At 26.8% G+C, this 24,707-nt stretch overlaps 1 protein-coding gene and 1 long non-coding RNA gene across 2 annotated transcripts; both read left to right on the top strand.

Annotated features, from left to right (window-relative positions):
* Window positions 1-812: 812 nt before the first annotated feature.
* LOC111620473 (nuclear pore membrane glycoprotein 210-like) lies at window positions 813-14,293 on the top strand. Its single transcript, XM_023362392.1, has 14 exons — window positions 813-913; window positions 1,011-1,151; window positions 1,311-1,451; window positions 2,346-2,519; window positions 3,004-3,112; window positions 3,414-3,503; window positions 6,554-6,693; window positions 9,904-10,015; window positions 11,590-11,696; window positions 11,793-11,933; window positions 12,093-12,233; window positions 13,128-13,301; window positions 13,786-13,894; window positions 14,196-14,293. The coding sequence occupies exons 1-14, from the start codon at window positions 848-850 to the stop codon at window positions 14,291-14,293; spliced, it is 1,743 nt and encodes a 580-aa protein (XP_023218160.1). The 5' UTR covers window positions 813-847.
* A 3,252-nt stretch (window positions 14,294-17,545) lies between these two features.
* LOC111620459 lies at window positions 17,546-22,152 on the top strand. Its single transcript, XR_002755913.1, has 3 exons — window positions 17,546-17,664; window positions 18,981-19,043; window positions 21,274-22,152. It is a non-coding gene; the product is annotated as an uncharacterized LOC111620459 (long non-coding RNA).
* The last annotated feature ends 2,555 nt before the right edge of the window (window positions 22,153-24,707 follow it).

Genomic DNA, 24,707 nt, shown 5'->3' on the forward strand with positions numbered 1-24,707 from the left:
GAGATTACAGATACATTTTTCACATTATCATGCATTATCAACATTCTACGCTGTGCTGAAGACATTTGTAATGGAGCGTTAGCTCTAATCGCACAGTTACTTGTTTTTTTTTTTTTAGTCATTGGAGTTTTTCATCAAGATATTCAGACTTAAGTAGCTAATATTGAAAGATTAATTGCGGCCACATAAATTCATTAGATGGGCAGGATCCGGCCCGTGGGCCATATGTTAGTCATGCCTGCCCTAGATCATCACTGATGTGCAATTGACTGATTGCCCCTGGATGTCGGCTTATTACAGAAACACAGCTTCCCTATCATCAAATGTCATGGCACGCCACTGAATTCTATAGTTCTTTCCTAATAGCATGAAAAGTTTTAGATAATTTTATTAAAATGCAATTTTTTTAGTTCTTTTAGTTTAAAATTTTGATTATCTTTTATTTTAAGAAATTTAATTATTATTTCATATAATCTTTCCATGTGAGAAGACATTTTTCTTTTATTTTAATTCTGAATTATTATGCATTATTATATTTTTATGATAATATATATTTGATCACAAAAACTGTTATAATATAGTAAACTCAAAGCAATTTAACAGATAAGATCATATTTAATATTACAGTTTTTTAATTTTATAATAACACTAATAGTATATACAAGTCTCCAATTTAATTAATTTCAAAAGTACAGGATGCTGAATTAATTATAACTACAGATTACTTTATGTAGTTAATTTACTACGTAATTTTACAATATTACATGTAATATTACATATTAATTGCATTTTTTTCTTCAATGTAGCACTGCATATTTTGCCAGAAAATAATTGGGCTCTTCATGAAATGAATGTATATATTATCACAGTTAAACTTTTTGATATTTATCATCATCAGATTTCCTTATCAGATGTAAGAAGTTAATAAATATATTCTTTAAAAATATTTATAATGTATGTGTACATAATTTGTAAAAAAATATAATGCATTATTTGCTTTTAATTTTTAGAATGTTTATACTTATGTGCAATTTCCATCTAAAAGTTTTCATGTGAATTATTCATCTCCAAATGGTACATATCATGTGGTTCAAGCTACAGTTGCTGGATCTGGTTTTATTAATGCTTATTTAGTTGGAGTTAAAAATGAAGTAAGTATAAGCAATGAAGATATTTTCATTAAAATAAACCAAAAATTTGTCTAAAATACATACTTCTTGCATTTTGAAAGAAATGTTCTGTTTAAATATAAGAATATAATATTAAGATTTTTATAATTAATGTTTATTATAATATAATTTATTTTTCAGAATGGAGAAAAGGTTAAATTTCAGCCAGAAATACGGACTTCTCAACAATATATTATTTACCAAAGTTTGCAAATTTTTCCGTCTGTGTTACTTTTGCCTTGGGAGTCTTCAATTGAGATTAATCACACAGTTTCTTTTAAAGTAGGAATCTGCATTTTTTTCCTCAATATAAAATTTTTGTTATAATTTCTAATATAACTGATATATCAAAATGTAAAATTTGGTTAAAGTATGTGGAAATCATTACGTAATCACATTACATAATCATTACATATTTTGTTAGTGGTAACTTAATTAATCTGAACAGTAGATAAAATGTTATTTAATAAAATCTGAATTCTGGATAATGTAAGATTATAACTATTTTTTGCTAATTCAGACATAGAAAAAAAATAGGTATTGTTTTTGTAGTTAATATCATTTGCAGTTGTCTCACAGCAGTAGAAATATTTCAAATTATTTTAATTTTTATAGTGAAATAATTTAAATAAGAAAATTCTGCAATCTTTTGTTATTTATCAAGGAAAGTATATTGTAATTTTTAGCAATTTTCATATATTAATTTCTTAACACTAAATTACAGTACAAAGAATAAACAAATAATAAAAATGATAAACTAATTCCATAGTTAAACTAGTTTTACTATGAATATTAGAATGTCCCTAACATTTCAAAAACATTAATATTAAACATTTTATCTTCAGAAGCATCTGAGTTTTCATATTTATAATTGTGATGTTTTTTGAAAATGAAATGTTAAAAATTTAATAGATAATTCAATCGATACAGTCAACAAAATAAAAAAAATCTTATACAAAAATTTATGGAAAAATAATACAAATATTTTTATTTTATTATTTTAAGATTTTTCAGGTACAAGTTCTAATATATCACCACTGATATAGAATTTACTTCAATTTATTCCTAAAGAAATAGTATTCAAAACAATGTTAATAAATGGATAACCATTTTATTCTTTTGAATTTTTTAAAAATTGTTTTATTTAAAATAATTGTATTATTTTTTTCTTTATAGGTTTTAGGAGGTAGTGGGTTTTATAAATGGTCTTCCACAGATACTGATATTGGAAGCATTAGCTATTCATCTGGTAAAAAAAGTAATATTGCTACTGTAGTCATAAGAAAGATAGGAGAAATTAATATTACTGTGGCTGATGCACAAAATGAATTTCTCCACAATATGGCTAAAGTAAGTGAAGTTTTATATAAACATTTTTCTAATTTAATTTGTATGATTTAACAACTTTCAAAGATCACTTTTATGAAATTTATTGATTATTTTAAAGATGGTTAATTTAATAATGAGTTATATAAAAACAGCTTCATATAAATCTCAGTATTTGATTGTTTTTAATGATTTTGTTTAAATACTATTTTATCAGCTAATTAACTTAATTATTTGATTGGACATGGTGGTAATCATCATTGCTGCTGTTTATGAATGAAATCCATGAAATGCTACTCTAAAGGCCTCTTCCTGCTTCTATTTTTTGAGGATTTAGTTTAATTACTTAATTATTTTAGATTTTATCATTATGACATCTTTAATCTTTTAATTATGAAAACATGAAATACAATATGGAATGAATAATAACTTAAACACAAGATAAAAATATCAGGTAATCATAATAATACATATTGGTATCATTGATTTTTCAAATATTTTATATTAGATATCTGTTCAACCCATTGCTGATCTTGAAATTATGCCAACAATATTGGAAACACAAGTAAATAATGATGTGATTGTACCAGTTTCTTTGTATGGCTATGAAGATGAAGGTGAGATCTTTTAAAAATATTTTAGCTGAGCAGTTTAAGAAATAATTATATCATAATGTGAACAAATTATAACTAACATAATGTGAACAAAAAATAACTAAACATTTAAAATTATAATTTATTTCTCCAGTTCAATCTTAAATCTACAGATTTTGTTAAAGCATGTATTTATTTTAACAAAATTTAATATAAATTTGTTTTCTTTACTTTATTTTTAATTAAAATGATTTTAAATTGCAGTTTAATTGGAGTTGAAATGTAGTGTGATTAATCAGTTTTTAAAAAAATTTCATTTAAATAGCCAAAACAAAATTTAAAGTATTTGATGAATGTTCAAAAATACCACTAAATGTTGAAGTTGTAGATAAAGCAAGATTCACTTATGTGAAAGGTGAGTGAATGTATGTAATTTAATTATAATATATATAGTCATCTTATAGTAATTTTAATTTATTTTTCAAACTTTTTTAAAAATGAAAATATTTTAAATTGAAACAATAAAAATTAATATGCAAAATCATATTTTATTATATATATATATATATACACACAAAGAAATGTTTGTAATGCCCTTGGATCTAATAAACTACTGTACAGATCTTTATGATTCACACATTGTTACAAACCATATGATTTAGGTTTCCTGCCTCAATACTTACTTTTATCAATTCTTTCTAAAAAAAAATAACATTCACTTCTCTTGCTCTCCACTAGAGAAAACACCATAAACTTTAATTACTCTTTGTCTTTTCACAGCAATATATTGTTAGAAACTTTACAATTTACTTTTCATGCCAATTTGAATGATGTTTTTATTAATTAATTCATAGCTATAATAAAAATATCATTATAAATCTTTTATATTTAATTTTATCAAGTTCTGGAAATGATTTTACAGCATTGACACTTTTTACATTGAATGGTTAATTTGGAAACATATGTGTGTTCTTCAACATAAAATCATTCATTTTTTTTTATCTAACAACAAAAATTAGTGAGTATTTTTAAATTAAATATCAATCCCATTATGACAGCATTGCCTGGGAGCAATCATTGACTATTGACACTGAACAAAAAAAAATAAAATAATAAAACAACATAAAGCAAAGGGATAAAACCACCAAACATTGATAGTTAGTCATAAGTTTACACCTGAACAACAGGTTGGCCACATGAACTTTTCTGGGTTTTCTTCACGTGTCTAACATCTAAATAGCAGCCAGTTCTAGAAAGTCATATCATGAGGCACTCCCCTGGCAGATTAGGAAATATAAACATTTATATCCAAACATACAAAACTTTTATTCTTTTATATATATTGTACAGTACCTTGATATACATATGAAAGAATAGGAAATCAGAATCATAAGAAATATTTAACTTGATGCTTAATTAGCTTGTTGATTAACCAGCTAAATATTTCTTCTGGCCAGTTAAAAATATTTTTTATTTTATTCTATTTATTATCATTATTATTTTTTTAAAATAACGACTACAGATTAGTATTTTATTGAATTCTATAGTACAGGTATACCTCGCTTTACGTCGGTAATTGGTTCCAGCAGAACGACTTAAGTCGAAAAACGACGTAAGTCGAATTTACTTGTCTTTAATTGCCACTAGGCTAAACCATAAATTACCAATTCCCGTTCTGTATTTTATTTATTAATGCATTTTTAATAATATATGGTTAATAAGGATCTATTTTAAGCTTATGTGAGAATACAGACGAGGGTCCAGGCCCTCTAATCGTCAGATCTGTTAGACCTGCTCACTTTGTCACTGGATGGCTTAATTTTTAATCCGAACCCGAGTGGTAAGATTCTGTGTGGGTTTGTGCATAAGAACAAATACCAGACTACGCAGGTTATATAATATAAAATCAACAATTTAATTATAGCAGAACAAAATAACAAATACAAATAATAGTACAACAAAACATAAAACATCTGTCTAACTTAAGACTAGAGAGGTTCTTCTTATATAGATGATAATTTGATTAGAATTAACAATAATACTAGCAAATAACATCTTACATAATTTTAACATAAAATCTGTGTGGTTGTAGCTACTTTAAATCTGATTGCCTGATTTTTCATTATTTTATGTATCTATTTTTGTTTACTCTTGTGAACAGTATACAATATTGTTATATAATACAGTAGAGCGTCGTTTATCCGAACCAATTGGGGACTGGGATTGTTCGGATAACTTATTTTTACCAATTATGTACGAAAACATATATTAACCTATCCCATCCTGAAATTGTTCTCCGTTGCATGTCGCTTTGCATTGAATTTTCGTCGATGTTAAGCTTAATGTAAACTTTTTAAAATAATAACCATGGCTATTGTATCATTAAAAATTATTTCTTTATTTTGTACAAACAAAATAAATATATTGAAAAATATAAAAACAATAAAAAATTATACTTCAGAACTTAATTTAGTATCAAAAACATAAAATATTTGAGTAGCCCAAGACATAGCCAAAGATTGCAGCACCAGAGCACTAGCGAAAATTTAAATTTGCCAACTGGAATTCTTTCGGATAACTGACTTTCAGATAAATGACGCTCTACTATACTGGTATACAGTAGAACCCCTCTAGTCCGCCCTCGGCTGGTCTGTCACTCCGGTTAATCCGACCATGGTCGGAGTTGAGAAACTTGTCCCGACTCGTCAGTAACTCACCGTCCGTGGCGTTCTTCTGTGTTTGTTACAGTATATGTTTTACATTGTGTGTGTTTTCAACATGCTAGAAGTGAAACGTAAACACGTTACTCTTTCATTAAATGAAAAATTAGCAATGCTACAAAGACTGGACAAAGGGAAGATTGTTTATTTTACTTTTTTCTGATAATCCGACCTTTTTTGCGTTCCAACCATACCCCCAGTCTCAAAGGTGACAGATTAGAGGGGTTCTACTGTATATATATTTCTTTTCAACCTTACCAGCATTTTTTTCTTAACTATGATTTAATTATATATAAATATATACATACATATTAATACAGATTAATTACATATAAATATATATATATATTTATGTATATATTTTTTCCTCATATTTTTGCAGTTCTTATTTTTAATTTTATGTAACATGTTTGTATTGAATACTTTCAAAACCAAAACTTTTGGTAATTAAATTATAGTTAAGAAAAAAATGCTGGTAAGGTTGAAAACCTTACCAGCTTTAACTAGTTAATTGATAAGATTTTTATTTTATAGAAACTTTGAACTATGCTTCAAAAATTTAAATATCAATCTGTCAGTCTCATTCACTATAAATTGAATAATGTTTCTATTCTTTCTATAATGATCTACAAATTTAATATTTAAATTATTTTAAGTTTTTTTTGGTACTGATATAATTATTTCATTTGCTTTAAGTGATAACTCTATTTAGAGAATAATTGATTCATTTTATCGAAATACACAGATACCGAATATGCACCGATAGGGAGAGGATGCCAAAGTCTTCAGTTTGTTTGTAAATTTCCAGGCCATTCTCGTATATTCGTTAATTATGGAAATAAGCTAAATACTACAACCATAATTGGATGTAGCAAACCATTAAAGGTGAATTTAAATTTTGATTAATTAATTGAAATTATTTATTAATTTATATTAGAATAATATCAATCTATTGGCTTAAATTTTATTCTAATAATTTTTATGTTCAATTATATTGCTAGTAGATTATTGAAAAAGAAAACAGTTGTTAATAATAGAAATACAGTAATGATAAAAATGTTTTTATTTTAGTTTTCTACTTGATATCTCATTTGACTCCTTTATTAATCTAAACAAATCTTTTACAGAAGTCCTTTTTAAAAACCTTGATAAATGTTTTGAAAGGTTCTCATTATGAGAACATAGTTACTTGGGACTAATGAATAGGCTTATTATACTCCTAGCATTTAATTAACCTTTCCAAAATACATTTCAGCCTTCCTGGCCCTTAAGGATGAAATGCATTTTGGAGAGGTTAATTAAATATGCTGGGAATATAATAAGCCTGTTCATTAGTCTTAAGTAACTATGTTTTTGTAATTAAATAATACAGGCAAGAAGCTTTTTAATTAATTCTCATGTTCTGATCTAAAATCTAATGTAATCCAAAGATCTGTTTAAATTCATCCAAGATCTAAACATGAGAATTAATCTTTCAAAACATTTATCAAGGTTTTTAAAAAGAACTTGCATAAAATAATTTATTTGACTATTGTTTAGATTTATTTCGTTAGCTTAAAAAAATCTTAAACTTTTAACATGGAACAGTATCTTAAATGAATTTGCAAGAAAATTTTATAATAATATAATTTCAATTCCATAAATTTTTAAAATTATAATTCTAAAATGTTTGATATTAACATGTTTGCTGCAATTTATTTAAGATATATTTTTCAGGAAGATTTTTTTTCTCATAACTATGCATTTAATTCTAACTAAAATTTTGTTTTCTAACTTATTGTTATTGTATACAGTTCCTCATATTTTTTAAGATAAGGTGCATTTGTAATTCATATGCATGTACAATAAATTTATAATGTTCAAAGCTCCTGATGCATAGGTGTATTTATAATGTTTTATTAAAAATCTAACTAAATATATATAACAACATGTATAAAATTAACCAAAATATCATAATATTAAAAGAATATTTATATGTATTCTATATTTGTGTTATATAATTAAATCACAAATTTAAACAACGGTGTAAATGATGAATCAGAGTCTTTGACAAAAATAAATTATTATCAGTATGACAAATATATTATGTCTTTATAAAATTTTAACAATATATTAATTAATTATTTTTGCATATTTAATACAGTGATACCTCAGTTTTTGTCAATAATCCATCCGAAAACAGTCGGCAAAATTCAAAAACGAGGCAATTATTTCCATATGAATCAATGTAAATCTAATCAATTCATTATAGAACTCCAAAATGCATACTAAAAAAACACATTTTATAGAGAATAAATATATTGTTTTAATACTAAAAACAATAAGAAATTAATATAAAGTGAATATAAAAGACTAATGTAAAGAATTAATGAACATTTAACATGGCATTTTTCTTAATGAGATTGGCACACAGTCTGGCTTTTCCCATATGATGGCCTCCAAAAGAGAATCGCCATCTAACTAATCCAAATTAATAATAACTGTTTGACATCTTCAATTGTTTGTGATCGCTGTTTAATTAACACGTTCATGCCTTTTGCTACATTATCTTCTTTTATTGCTTCCTATTTCACCATGAAAGAACTTATTGTGGATGGCGACTTCCTGTACATGCAGCCAATTTCAGCAATCTTAATGCCACTTTCATATTTTTCAATGATTTCCTTCTTCAACTCAATCATGTTCATGGCCTTCTTTTTCAAAGGGCTGCTGGTTCTGAAAACTTTCTTTGGTCCCATAATGGAGTTAAAAGGAAAGGAAAGCAATGGAATTGTTTGGCTAGATGTGCATAATAATGCTCACACAACAAGAAACAATGCCACACTGAGCAGGAAAACATGTTGGTCGCTTTTTATTTTCACAGAATTTGCAGTGAGGTCATATGGCTGGATGAAATCCAATGTTACCAATGAAAACTGAGACAAATTTTTCTGGAAAAAATTGACTGAAACTGACAATAACCAAAGTCAACGAAAACTGAGGTATTACTGTATATTAATGCCTGACATCACTGTTAGTCATATTTTAAATTTGTAAAATCATGGAGATTCAGATGAAATTTTATTATAATCATTGTCATTTATTTGTAAAAAAAGTGTTTATAACTTTTTTGAAACAATTTGTTACACTATTTACAGGATGTTTAGTAAAATTTCTCAAAAGTTCTTTGTTCTAGATGAGTTCCTGTGTCTGTTGGGGTGTTAAATCTGTGGATTTACCAAAAAGTCTGCTTATATGTTGCAAAAATTGAAATCTTGGAAGTTCTCTTTTTCTTTTACCATTGAGTGGCTTGTATAATGCAAGACTAGAAAAATGGGGAGAATGTATATCTTAAATTGTGTTTAAGCATTTCAATTGGGTGCTGTGAATCTGTTTACTCGATGTTTCATTACAGAATGCAAAAAAATTATAAAATAAGATAATTTAAGTCATTAAGATATTAAGTAATGTTTTACAAATGTTAATAGAACATTTGAATTAAGTAATACAAAAGACAACTTGTGAACCCAATGTATTCTTATTTGGCATGTTACACGTGTGAACCAAGTCCATTATAGTAAAGGGTTAAATATTTGAATTCTTGAAATTTAAGCTTTTACAATATTTTAAAAGTTAAATCAATAAATCATATAAAATTCATTTGTCATATGCAGATGACTACACAGATGTTTTAGATGGCCTTTAAATTTTATTTATTTATCAGACTTTTTGAGTTTTAATGATAGATAGGTAATTATTTAAAATAGAAAACATTCATTGAAACAGTCACATTTTTTTATTCACTTTTATTTTTTACGGTACATTCTGTGACGACCCAATCCCCCTTTAGGCTAAAAAAGGAGATCGTTTTGATGGATTTTTGCTTTCAATTTTAATTAATTTAATATGAAAATTATCATTCATCTGAATTTTATAAATAGAGATAATTAATTACTTGATGGAATTTTTTCAAAAGCAATAAAAAACATATAGTTTTGATTTTAATCTTAGAAATAAATGTTTCTCTCTCACAAATGATTTTTGATATAGATATATTGCATATAATTATAGACCATTAATAATTAGTTAAATTAATTTTGTTTTATTTGTTAATAGCCTGTTTATCCTGAACGTGTTGCTGTTGTTGCTTTGGGTTCTTTATTAGAAGTTGCTTTTGAAGGTGGTCCTCGGCTCTGGCCTATGTATAAAAAAGGTTATTATGATAATTGTAAGTTAAGTATTTGAATATTCCTAATTTTCCGTTATTTATTTTACAACTAAATTTTTAAACGTTAAATATTTTATTGATTATTAATATATTTTTATATACTGTATTTTATGGTATATAAGATGGGACTTTTGTTTAAAATAATCACTCAAAAAAAATTTATCTGCATCTTATATGTGAAGTTTCCATTTCCCATTTCCCATAGGCTAATGAATTCCCCAAATGGTCTTCAGTAGGCTATGGGCAACCTCTACCTAACCCAACTTTTAAATAAAAATGTTATTGTTTAATTGAATATATTGTAATTTTTAAAACATTCACAAAAATACTTGAGTAAACACAAAAAGTCTTGAATTTTTTGTCCATGTTAAATCGCAGGAATAAGACAGACTTACTGCAGAGTCAACCATTTATTGTAGGCTCTTGTCTGCCTCAATATATAAAACATGTAAAATAAATTCCTTAAAATAAATATTGACATATTTATAATTATGCCATTGGCCAAATGAAAATTTATTTTACATATTTTATGTATTGAGGCAGACAATAACAAGTTGACTCTGTTGTAAAACTGTTTTATTCTTGAGGCACAACATGGACAAAAGATGAAGATTGTGTTTCTTCAGATATTTTTGTGAGTTTTTTAAAATGCAATTGTGTCCTGGCTTTTTTATTAATATTAATTATAATTATTATTTGTTTTTTGTTATAGCTAAGCTGCTTTTCCATATATCCATGTNTCACTCTGTAGAGACTAAATTGTACATAGAGATTACAGATACATTTTTCACATTATCATGCATTATCAACATTCTACGCTGTGCTGAAGACATTTGTAATGGAGCGTTAGCTCTAATCGCACAGTTACTTGTTTTTTTTTTTTTAGTCATTGGAGTTTTTCATCAAGATATTCAGACTTAAGTAGCTAATATTGAAAGATTAATTGCGGCCACATAAATTCATTAGATGGGCAGGATCCGGCCCGTGGGCCATATGTTAGTCATGCCTGCCCTAGATCATCACTGATGTGCAATTGACTGATTGCCCCTGGATGTCGGCTTATTACAGAAACACAGCTTCCCTATCATCAAATGTCATGGCACGCCACTGAATTCTATAGTTCTTTCCTAATAGCATGAAAAGTTTTAGATAATTTTATTAAAATGCAATTTTTTTAGTTCTTTTAGTTTAAAATTTTGATTATCTTTTATTTTAAGAAATTTAATTATTATTTCATATAATCTTTCCATGTGAGAAGACATTTTTCTTTTATTTTAATTCTGAATTATTATGCATTATTATATTTTTATGATAATATATATTTGATCACAAAAACTGTTATAATATAGTAAACTCAAAGCAATTTAACAGATAAGATCATATTTAATATTACAGTTTTTTAATTTTATAATAACACTAATAGTATATACAAGTCTCCAATTTAATTAATTTCAAAAGTACAGGATGCTGAATTAATTATAACTACAGATTACTTTATGTAGTTAATTTACTACGTAATTTTACAATATTACATGTAATATTACATATTAATTGCATTTTTTTCTTCAATGTAGCACTGCATATTTTGCCAGAAAATAATTGGGCTCTTCATGAAATGAATGTATATATTATCACAGTTAAACTTTTTGATATTTATCATCATCAGATTTCCTTATCAGATGTAAGAAGTTAATAAATATATTCTTTAAAAATATTTATAATGTATGTGTCATAATTTGTAAAAAAATATAATGCATTATTTGCTTTTAATTTTTAGAATGTTTATACTTATGTGCAATTTCCATCTAAAAGTTTTCATGTGAATTATTCATCTCCAAATGGTACATATCATGTGGTTCAAGCTACAGTTGCTGGATCTGGTTTTATTAATGCTTATTTAGTTGGAGTTAAAAATGAAGTAAGTATAAGCAATGAAGATATTTTCATTAAAATAAACCAAAAATTTGTCTAAAATACATACTTCTTGCATTTTGAAAGAAATGTTCTGTTTAAATATAAGAATATAATATTAAGATTTTTATAATTAATGTTTATTATAATATAATTTATTTTTCAGAATGGAGAAAAGGTTAAATTTCAGCCAGAAATACGGACTTCTCAACAATATATTATTTACCAAAGTTTGCAAATTTTTCCGTCTGTGTTACTTTTGCCTTGGGAGTCTTCAATTGAGATTAATCACACAGTTTCTTTTAAAGTAGGAATCTGCATTTTTTTCCTCAATATAAAATTTTTGTTATAATTTCTAATATAACTGATATATCAAAATGTAAAATTTGGTTAAAGTATGTGGAAATCATTACGTAATCACATTACATAATCATTACATATTTTGTTAGTGGTAACTTAATTAATCTGAACAGTAGATAAAATGTTATTTAATAAAATCTGAATTCTGGATAATGTAAGATTATAACTATTTTTTGCTAATTCAGACATAGAAAAAAAATAGGTATTGTTTTTGTAGTTAATATCATTTGCAGTTGTCTCACAGCAGTAGAAATATTTCAAATTATTTTAATTTTTATAGTGAAATAATTTAAATAAGAAAATTCTGCAATCTTTTGTTATTTATCAAGGAAAGTATATTGTAATTTTTAGCAATTTTCATATATTAATTTCTTAACACTAAATTACAGTACAAAGAATAAACAAATAATAAAAATGATAAACTAATTCCATAGTTAAACTAGTTTTACTATGAATATTAGAATGTCCCTAACATTTCAAAAACATTAATATTAAACATTTTATCTTCAGAAGCATCTGAGTTTTCATATTTATAATTGTGATGTTTTTTGAAAATGAAATGTTAAAAATTTAATAGATAATTCAATCGATACAGTCAACAAAATAAAAAAAATCTTATACAAAAATTTATGGAAAAATAATACAAATATTTTTATTTTATTATTTTAAGATTTTTCAGGTACAAGTTCTAATATATCACCACTGATATAGAATTTACTTCAATTTATTCCTAAAGAAATAGTATTCAAAACAATGTTAATAAATGGATAACCATTTTATTCTTTTGAATTTTTTAAAAATTGTTTTATTTAAAATAATTGTATTATTTTTTTCTTTATAGGTTTTAGGAGGTAGTGGGTTTTATAAATGGTCTTCCACAGATACTGATATTGGAAGCATTAGCTATTCATCTGGTAAAAAAAGTAATATTGCTACTGTAGTCATAAGAAAGATAGGAGAAATTAATATTACTGTGGCTGATGCACAAAATGAATTTCTCCACAATATGGCTAAAGTAAGTGAAGTTTTATATAAACATTTTTCTAATTTAATTTGTATGATTTAACAACTTTCAAAGATCACTTTTATGAAATTTATTGATTATTTTAAAGATGGTTAATTTAATAATGAGTTATATAAAAACAGCTTCATATAAATCTCAGTATTTGATTGTTTTTAATGATTTTGTTTAAATACTATTTTATCAGCTAATTAACTTAATTATTTGATTGGACATGGTGGTAATCATCATTGCTGCTGTTTATGAATGAAATCCATGAAATGCTACTCTAAAGGCCTCTTCCTGCTTCTATTTTTTGAGGATTTAGTTTAATTACTTAATTATTTTAGATTTTATCATTATGACATCTTTAATCTTTTAATTATGAAAACATGAAATACAATATGGAATGAATAATAACTTAAACACAAGATAAAAATATCAGGTAATCATAATAATACATATTGGTATCATTGATTTTTCAAATATTTTATATTAGATATCTGTTCAACCCATTGCTGATCTTGAAATTATGCCAACAATATTGGAAACACAAGTAAATAATGATGTGATTGTACCAGTTTCTTTGTATGGCTATGAAGATGAAGGTGAGATCTTTTAAAAATATTTTAGCTGAGCAGTTTAAGAAATAATTATATCATAATGTGAACAAATTATAACTAACATAATGTGAACAAAAAATAACTAAACATTTAAAATTATAATTTATTTCTCCAGTTCAATCTTAAATCTACAGATTTTGTTAAAGCATGTATTTATTTTAACAAAATTTAATATAAATTTGTTTTCTTTACTTTATTTTTAATTAAAATGATTTTAAATTGCAGTTTAATTGGAGTTGAAATGTAGTGTGATTAATCAGTTTTTAAAAAAATTTCATTTAAATAGCCAAAACAAAATTTAAAGTATTTGATGAATGTTCAAAAATACCACTAAATGTTGAAGTTGTAGATAAAGCAAGATTCACTTATGTGAAAGGTGAGTGAATGTATGTAATTTAATTATAATATATATAGTCATCTTATAGTAATTTTAATTTATTTTTCAAACTTTTTTAAAAATGAAAATATTTTAAATTGAAACAATAAAAATTAATATGCAAAATCATATTTTATTATATATATATATATATACACACAGAGAAATGTTTGTAATGCCCTTGGATCTAATAAACTACTGTACAGATCTTTATGATTCACACATTGTTACAAACCATATGATTTAGGTTTCCTGCCTCAATACTTACTTTTATCAATTCTTTCTAAAAAAAAATAACATTCACTTCTCTTGCTCTCCACTAGAGAAAACACCATAAACTTTAATTACTCTTTGTCTTTTCACAGCAATATATTGTTAGAAACTTTACAATTTACTTTTCATGCCAATTTGAATGATGTTTTTATTAATTAATTCATAGCTATAATAAAAATATCATTATAAATCTTTTATATTTAATTTTATCAAGTTCTGGAAATGATTTTACAGCATTGACACTTTTTACATTGAATGGTTAATTTGGAAACATATGTGTGTTCTTCAACATAAAATCATTCATTTTTTTTTTATCTAACAACAAAAATTAGTGAGTATTTTTAAATTAAATATCAATCCCATTATGACAGCATTGCCTGGGAGCAATCATTGACTATTGACACTGAACAAAAAAAAATAAAATAATAAAACAACATAAAGCAAAGGGATAAAACCACCAAACATTGATAGTTAGTCATAAGTTTACACCTGAACAACAGGTTGGCCACATGAACTTTTCTGGGTTTTCTTCACGTGTCTAACATCTAAATAGCAGCCAGTTCTAGAAAGTCATATCATGAGGCACTCCCCTGGCAGATTAGGAAATATAAACATTTATATCCAAACATACAAAACTTTTATTCTTTTATATATATTGTACAGTACCTTGATATACATATGAAAGAATAGGAAATCAGAATCATAAGAAATATTTAACTTGATGCTTAATTAGCTTGTTGATTAACCAGCTAAATATTTCTTCTGGCCAGTTAAAAATATTTTTTATTTTATTCTATTTATTATCATTATTATTTTTTTAAAATAACGACTACAGATTAGTATTTTATTGAATTCTATAGTACAGGTATACCTCGCTTTACGTCGGTAATTGGTTCCAGCAGAACGACTTAAGTCGAAAAACGACGTAAGTCGAATTTACTTGTCTCCGAATCTAATTGCCACTAGGCTAAACCATAAATTACCAATTCCCGTTCTGTATTTTATTTATTAATGCATTTTTAATAATATATGGTTAATAAGGATCTATTTTAAGCTTACAAACAAATAAATTTTAGTTTTTAATATAGTACAGAAAAAAGTAATTTAAATTTACGAATGCATGTACTGTACTGTAAATACAGTATATACTTGTAAATGTATATATTATAATATGATTTTATGTGCTTTAAACATTTTTCTAGTGATATTACGACTTCAATATTTGTGGCGGACAGACGTAAAGTCGAATAAAATGACTTAAACTTGATTTTTATTTTTCCATATACTTTTNCTTAATGAGATTGGCACACAGTCTGGCTTTTCCCATATGATGGCCTCCAAAAGAGAATCGCCATCTAACTAATCCAAATTAATAATAACTGTTTGACATCTTCAATTGTTTGTGATCGCTGTTTAATTAACACGTTCATGCCTTTTGCTACATTATCTTCTTTTATTGCTTCCTTTTTCACCATGAAAGAACTTATTGTGGATGGCGACTTCCTGTACATGCAGCCAATTTCAGCAATCTTAATGCCACTTTCATATTTTTCAATGATTTCTTTCTTCAACTCAATCATGTTCATGGCCTTCTTTTTCAAAGGGCTGCTGGTTCTGAAAACTTTCTTTGGTCCCATAATGGAGTTAAAAGGAAAGGAAAGCAATGGAATTGTTTGGCTAGATGTGCATAATAATGCTCACACAACAAGAAACAATGCCACACTGAGCAGGAAAACATGTTGGTCGCTTTTTATTTTCACAGAATTTGCAGTGAGGTCATATGGCTGGATGAAATCCAATGTTACCAATGAAAACTGAGACAAATTTTTCTGGAAAAAATTGACTGAAACTGACAATAACCAAAGTCAACGAAAACTGAAGTATTACTGTATATTAATGCCTGACATCACTGTTAGTCATATTTTAAATTTGTAAAATCATGGAGATTCAGATGAAATTTTATTATAATCATTGTCATTTATTTGTAAAAAAAGTGTTTATAACTTTTTTGAAACAATTTGTTACACTATTTACAGGATGTTTAGTAAAATTTCTCAAAAGTTCTTTGTTCTAGATGAGTTCCTGTGTCTGTTGGGGTGTTAAATCTGTGGATTTACCAAAAAGTCTGCTTATATGTTGCAAAAATTGAAATCTTGGAAGTTCTCTTTTTCTTTTACCATTGAGTGGCTTGTATAATGCAAGACTAGAAAAATGGGGAGAATGTATATCTTAAATTGTGTTTAAGCATTTCAATTGGGTGCTGTGAATCTGTTTACTCGATGTTTCATTACAGAATGCAAAAAAATTATAAAATAAGATAATTTAAGTCATTAAGATATTAAGTAATGTTTTACAAATGTTAATAGAACATTTGAATTAAGTAATACAAAAGACAACTTGTGAACCCAATGTATTCTTATTTGGCATGTTACACGTGTGAACCAAGTCCATTATAGTAAAGGGTTAAATATTTGAATTCTTGAAATTTAAGCTTTTACAATATTTTAAAAGTTAAATCAATAAATCATATAAAATTCATTTGTCATATGCAGATGACTACACAGATGTTTTAGATGGCCTTTAAATTTTATTTATTTATCAGACTTTTTGAGTTTTAATGATAGATAGGTAATTATTTAAAATAGAAAACATTCATTGAAACAGTCACATTTTTTTATTCACTTTTATTTTTTACGGTACATTCTGTGACGACCCAATCCCCCTTTAGGCTAAAAAAGGAGATCGTTTTGATGGATTTTTGCTTTCAATTTTAATTAATTTAATATGAAAATTATCATTCATCTGAATTTTATAAATAGAGATAATTAATTACTTGATGGAATTTTTTCAAAAGCAATAAAAAACATATAGTTTTGATTTTAATCTTAGAAATAAATGTTTCTCTCTCACAAATGATTTTTGATATAGATATATTGCATATAATTATAGACCATTAATAATTAGTTAAATTAATTTTGTTTTATTTGTTAATAGCCTGTTTATCCTGAACGTGTTGCTGTTGTTGCTTTGGGTTCTTTATTAGAAGTTGCTTTTGAAGGTGGTCCTCGGCTCTGGCCTATGTATAAAAAAGGTTATTATGATAATTGTAAGTTAAGTATTTGAATATTCCTAATTTTCCGTTATTTATTTTACAACTAAATTTTTAAACGTTAAATATTTTATTGATTATTAATATATTTTTATATACTGTATTTTATGGTATATAAGATGGGACTTTTGTTTAAAATAATCACTCAAAAAAAATTTATCTGCATCTTATATGTGAAGTTTCCATTTCCCATTTCCCATAGGCTAATGAATTCCCCAAATGGTCTTCAGTAGGCTATGGGCAACCTCTACCTAACCCAACTTTTAAATAAAAATGTTATTGTTTAATTGAATATATTGTAATTTTTAAAACATTCACAAAAATACTTGAGTAAACACAAAAAGTCTTGAATTTTTTGTCCATGTTAAATCGCAGGAATAAGACAGACTTACTGCAGAGTCAACCATTTATTGTAGGCTCTTGTCTGCCTCAATATATAAAACATGTAAAATAAATTCCTTAAAATAAATATTGACATATTTATAATTATGCCATTGGCCAAATGAAAATTTATTTTACATATTTTATGTATTGAGGCAGACAATAACAAGTTGACTCTGTTGTAAAACTGTTTTATTCTTGAGGCACAACATGGACAAAAGATGAAGATTGTGTTTCTTCAGATATTTTTGTGAGTTTTTTAAAATGCAATTGTGTCCTGGCTTTTTTATTAATATTAATTATAATTATTATTTGTTTTTTGTTATAGCTAAGCTGCTTTTCCATATATCCATGTAGAATATTTTAATGGTAAATGACTTTTTCCATGATAAATAAAAGCATGCATTCTAATTTTACTTTTTAAAACCAGAATACAGTTTAAAAAATTGGTCCCAAGTGTCAAAAATGTTGGGATGCCTTAAATATATATTAAATACTTTTTACCTAAATATTTAGTGCTGAAATGGAAGTGCATTTTATATACCATAAAATATAGTGATTTTTCTTTACATATAAAATATATTTTAAATAAAAATGTTTATTTGACAGAAAAATGAATAATATTAATGAAAAAATATAAGAAATCAAATAAAGTCAATATTTTAATTTTAATTATTAAGTATTTATTGTAAGATCTTGTGGAGTTTTTATTTTTTATTTTTTCAATGAATTTCAAACATGAGAGTGAAGTATTAAGAATAAAAATTATAAAGTAGTTTTTGCTTCATTGATAAAATTCATTCATACTGTACAAATAAAAAACAGAAGATAATACATAAATGCCAGTTAAATTATATTTTCATATCTTGTATTTAAATTTATGACATAAATTTATAATGTAAATTTATTTAAATTTTTTACATAACTTATAGTGATCTCTAAAAAAGACAGATTTGTTAGTATTCAAGCTATTCAAGATCTTTATCGTTACAACAGTAAGTAAGATAATAATTGAATGCATTAATTTTTATCATTAATTAATTGTAATTATTTACACTTTAAATAAATTTTTCTGTGTCATCACTTTAAGAAGAACTGTTCAGAGTTGCCTTTGAAATAAAATGAAACTAGATATTTTAGTTAAATTTTAAATGGTTTTTGGAAAATTGTTTAAAAATATAGTATTTAATTTTATATTTTACTTTTGATTCTGATGAAACCGTGTTGTGTTGATTTTACTTTGCTTCTTTACAGACACACTAAAGTGACATTATACAACACTTGGCAGATTATTCACCATTTTATTCAGTTGGAACGCTGTTTACAATTCGCGTTTCAGGCATTAGCCCCTCTTCAGCTAACTAAACATTAAAATAAAACATGAGAATTTGTACATAAATACGTGAGTAAAACATCTCGTAGATAAAACATTTTTAAAAAAACCTTTTAAAAACGTACCTCAAAAGCACATATCATGAGCGTACAGATGTCATACAGGATGGACAGTTTCATATACTATATATCAAGTGGACGATGAACAGATTCGAAGCTAATTGCTTGATGACAATTCTTCTTTAAGGCTTTCGAATATGACGTTCTTTAAGTTTATACAAATAATTCAGATAAATAAATTGAAATTTATAACATATTTTAACAATATTTGTTTTACCTGTAATCTATATTCTTGTATTATACCAAAATTCTCACAATAACTATTGACACCTTTTTTTCCTGACGAGTTTCACACAAAGTCATTCCAGCGACACTATTTGGTCTGCTAATTTACATGTATATCAGTGAACTTATTAAAAGCTATTACATTAAATTGTACAAACCAACTATTAGTATATGTTTTACCTGTAGTTTATATATAGACATCAAATTCACATGTTATCAGTTTTAGCTTTTCGTAAACAAATCTCGCATACAGTTTTTACAACGACACTATTTGCAGCGGCGGCCTTATCCATTGCGAGGCTCTGGGTGGCAGATCTTTGGGAGGCCCTTGTCCTTTGTGCAAAGTATGTGAATTGAAATAGTAGGCACTTATTAATATTAATATATACTGTACTATAAATTAAATTTATTTTATTGTTATAACTAATAGCCTAGGATAAAATAAAAAGTTTTAAATATCAACTTTTTTCTACTTGGTTGTTGCGCGAGGCCCCTCTAAGAGCGAGGCCCCGGGCGATTGCCCTGCTCGCCACCCCCTAAGGCCGCCACTGACTATTTGGTTTACTAATTTACATATATAAGTGAGCTGACTTTTGAAACAATTTCAGTATACAATGGAAAGTTGTGTACAAACAGGAATTATTATATTAAACTTAACTTATATTATTACTTTTTACAATTATTTATTTATACATGAACTTTAAACTTTGGTGATCATCGTCTTAATTATTGGATTTGACTTTAACGGACCTAATGATTGGAAAGTCATAGATATAGTGCCAGGTTTAGATTGTATGTGTAATGAGTTAACAGAGGTAGATTCTAAAATTCTAAAAATTAACTTAAGTAACATAATTAAAAAATATACTATAAAAGAAAAAGGAAAAATGAAGATAAAAGATAAAAATTATTATAAATATAAAAACGATATAGAAAAACTGTATACATTTCGAAATGATAATAAGATAAATATTATAAGCGCAGATAAATCTAAACAAGTTATTGTTGTCACTCAAGATTGGATAAAGTTAAAAAAACTAGAAATAATAAAAGCGAATAAATTTAGAGAACTACCAATTAACCCCAAAGATATTATATACGAAGAATTAAAAAATAGAATTACAAAATTACAAAACTTAAAAAAATTACCAAAAATGAAAAAGATTTTATCCTGTATGAAAATAATGACAGAACACCAAGACTAAATATACAATTTAAGACCCATAAGAAAGATGAATATTATTTTACTATAGAATATTTCTTATATATTTATTAACAATCCAAAATGAATTATACTTATTGAGTTTTTATTATTATTCAGTTATAAAATGTCTTACATTCTTTTTATCAAAAAATCTTATTGCTTTTGAATGCACAGTTTTATGTAGTATGTAGATATAAAATTAGACATATTTTTATGAATTTAAATGTCTATTAAGAAATTTAATTATCTTTTTTAAACTAACATACAATAAAGATATAACATATTGTATATTTTTTAATCATTTGGATATAATGAATCTAAGGTTTTATTATTTTAATTTTTAGAAGATCTTCATGTTTATCAAGTTACTTGTAAAAATATTGATCAAGCTGTGAGTAATATTATATTTTAAAATTATTATAAATTATCCAATTTTCAAAGATAATACAATATAGAATCAAAAATTTTCTAACATTACTGGAATTTTAAATATGTAAGTAATAGTAAATTCTAAAATATACATTTATTTTTATTTTTATCATAATTTAATTTGTAATGTGGAATGCCATTGTATGGGGAGTTTGGACTAATAGGAAAAATTGTTGCAAAGACATAATCATGAACCTGAAAGACTTTTTTTCCTTTGTATGCTGTATTTTTTAAGTGTATAAAGTATGATATAAATCATTATATGCATTGTACAGTAGAAGAGTTAATAATTTGACAGTTCTGTGAAAAACAATCAAAAAATTTTCTTATTTTCTGAGAATGCAGCTTTATGCAGTATACAAATATAAAATTAGCACATATTTTAATAAATTTGTATCATTCATACTTTAGTTTAAAAAAATTCATAACACATAATTGCTTAATAAATGAAATAACCAACACCAGAAAAAACTATCACAAATGATAAATTTACACTTTAAATAATAGGGAAAAAACTAATATAAACTTACAGCTTAACAATTATGGAACATAATACTCTTTGCTACTTCTATTGAGGTGTAAGTGAGACAAGGATTCCTAGCAAACTGAATAGTATCCTTGTTCTTGACCATTTTTTCCTAAGTCTTCCTATCAATTTGTTTGCTTCTGGGATAAAGTGATTTCTTCCCTTATGAAATGGGGTTAGCTTTAAGAAATAAGGTTAACACCAGCATTTTGTTATGTTATATAATGTAAAATATAAACTATAAAAAGGCTAGAATTGCCACATAAGTTACCAGTAGAAATAAATGCTTGTGTTTTAGGATGCTGTGGTACTCTGTTCCTCTTTGCATCCTACTGTAAATTTAGTTTTTCAAAATGAATATTTTCAAATAATGTTATAATACTGAAATTCAGTATTTAGCAGCATTTATTTAAAATTTATTTTAATTCTATAAGAAATATTCCTGTTGTTGGAATCATGATCCTTGTGTCTTTGTTTTATGTAGAATAATATAATTTTTTAAATATTTGATATTGCAATTATATAAGATTNTACTAGTGACATAACACTCGTAAAAAGGCTTTTCGTGGATTGTTATTATTCAACGCAGTGTTAAATTGTTGGAAGTCGTTTATCTTAGAGATTGAATAATATTTACAGAATGAAGGAATGAGATATGGAAGTATGTCATTGTTTCAATTGAGCATTGTCATTGATGTTGTTTGCAATATTTTCAGATTTCATATTTACAAAGTTCAGAATAGAATATTTAGTATAATAATAGTAATAATAACAACTCTCCTGTGGTCACCACCTGGTCGTGGTGGGAGAGCCTAGTAATTTTACTGAAACGTAGGGCAATGCAGGCTGGAGCACAAGCTCTTGGTAGGGACACTCATGCCAGTAAGGTCTATGGGGAGAAATGAAGCTAAGAGTTACCACACCCACATTCTGTGGAGATATTTATCATGGTAGTAACCAGATCAAAGTGTGATACCGGCTCGGACATTGCCCGGGTTAACAAGGTCCGCATTCGTGGGTTAGGCAGAGGCTCACATTCAAAAAATAGGCCGCAGTCTCCTTGGTTACCGGTGGTGAAAGCAGTGCCAGCCCAAGCATGGCTACTGCAATGCCCTCAACAAATGTGAGGAATCAACCTAGCCTTGGTGTTTCTGTGGCAATGCATCCACAGACCACAAAGGCTGGAAAACCACGCCAATGGATAAAATGGACAACAGAAATGAACGAGTTTATCATCCGTACTTACTACACAATCACAAAACTCGTAACAAACATGACAACATACAGACAACAACTACACCATAGATTCACACAACAATATTTTCACCTCACTGTCATCGAACAAAGGGTTGTTGATCAAAAAAGAACAATTATACACAACAACCTTATCCCACAAACAACACTTGAACTTATCAAACAACAGGTTGATGATCAAATACATCAACAGACAGAAAGATGTAACATTAATGAAGATCACGTAACCTGTCAGGATAATCCAGCAACAAGCATTGATAATAGCACAAATACAACAACTACCACTAATGATACTACAGGCACTTCCTTATCTATCACTGATAACATAGACATAGAATTAGTTAATACGCTCTCACTTATATTTCAGGAAACACTCACTAAATATACTGGTACAGATCCCACACAAAGACCATGAATACCCAACAGTCAACACATCAAAGGAAGTAGGAAAAACATTAAATTATGTAAACACTCACTTACTACAACACTACATCCATTTAATTTCTACACTCTCAGACATTCATACATTAGTTTATGCTGGGGCAGTCACAGTAGTGATACACCATGGACTGAAAATACAATTGCGGACAGACAGACACAAAACACAATTCTATCACAAGCCTGCCTGGCAGAGAAGAATAGAAACACAAATAAATGACATTAGACAGCAATTAGGCAGGCTGATACAATACACTAAAAACAACATAACACCCAAATTAAAGAAACAACTCAAAAACATTTTCAGGAAAATCAAAACACACACAAAACATGAACATCACAACACACACATTACAGAATACATCGATACACTAAAACAAAAACTCTCAGCCAAAGCATGTAGACTCAAACGATACAAAACATGTACACTACGAAAACAACAAAATAAATTATTCACAAACAATGAAAAACTTTTCTACGGACAAATCAATACCAAAACAAACACTGATACACAGCACAGTGGCACACCAACAGAAGAACAACTCACAACTTATTGGTCTTCTCTTTGGTCCAGTGCTGTTACACTCAATGCTGATGCAGGCTGGATTGAGGAGGAGAACAGAAACTTGCACAACATACCAACTATTCCCTGTGCTGAAATAAATGTACAAGACATCCGCTACGCCGTTAACAGAACATACAACTGGAAGACACCTGGTAAAGACAACATTCACAATTTCTGGTACAAAAAGTTTACATCACTGCGCCAGGAACTAGCTAAACATCTAACACACATCATCATCAATCTACAACATATGATAAAATTTCTTACTCAGGGCAACACCTACAGGAGACCTAAAAACATCATCATCACAGACCCCACACAATACAGACCAATTACATGTCTTCCAACACTCTACAAATTATTGACATCCTGTATCACAAACAAAATATACAAACATGTTGAAGAACACGACATTATTACGGAACAACAAAAAGGTTGCTGTAGAAATCACAGGGGATGTAAAGAACAGTTACTCATAGATTCAGTCATTCTACGGCAAGCACACAAACAACACAGAAACATATACATGGCATATATGGACTACAGAAAAGCATTCGACAGTGTTC

This window comes from Centruroides sculpturatus, unplaced genomic scaffold, assembly GCF_000671375.1.
Source record: "Centruroides sculpturatus isolate CEXI.00-Female unplaced genomic scaffold, Cexi_2.0 scaffold28, whole genome shotgun sequence".
Lineage (NCBI taxonomy): Eukaryota > Metazoa > Arthropoda > Arachnida > Scorpiones > Buthidae > Centruroides > Centruroides sculpturatus.

What these genes read in the sequence shown, in the direction of transcription:
- LOC111620473 (XM_023362392.1), top strand. Translation starts at nt 848, where the DNA reads ATGAATGTATATATTATCACAGTTAAACTTTTTGATATTTATCATCAT. An exon ending in ATCACACAGTTTCTTTTAAA is followed by an intron (nt 1,452 to 2,345) that starts GTAGGAATCTGC and finishes TTTTCTTTATAG; the next exon opens with GTTTTAGGAGGTAGTGGGTT. An exon ending in AAGATTCACTTATGTGAAAG is followed by an intron (nt 3,504 to 6,553) that starts GTGAGTGAATGT and finishes CGAAATACACAG; the next exon opens with ATACCGAATATGCACCGATA.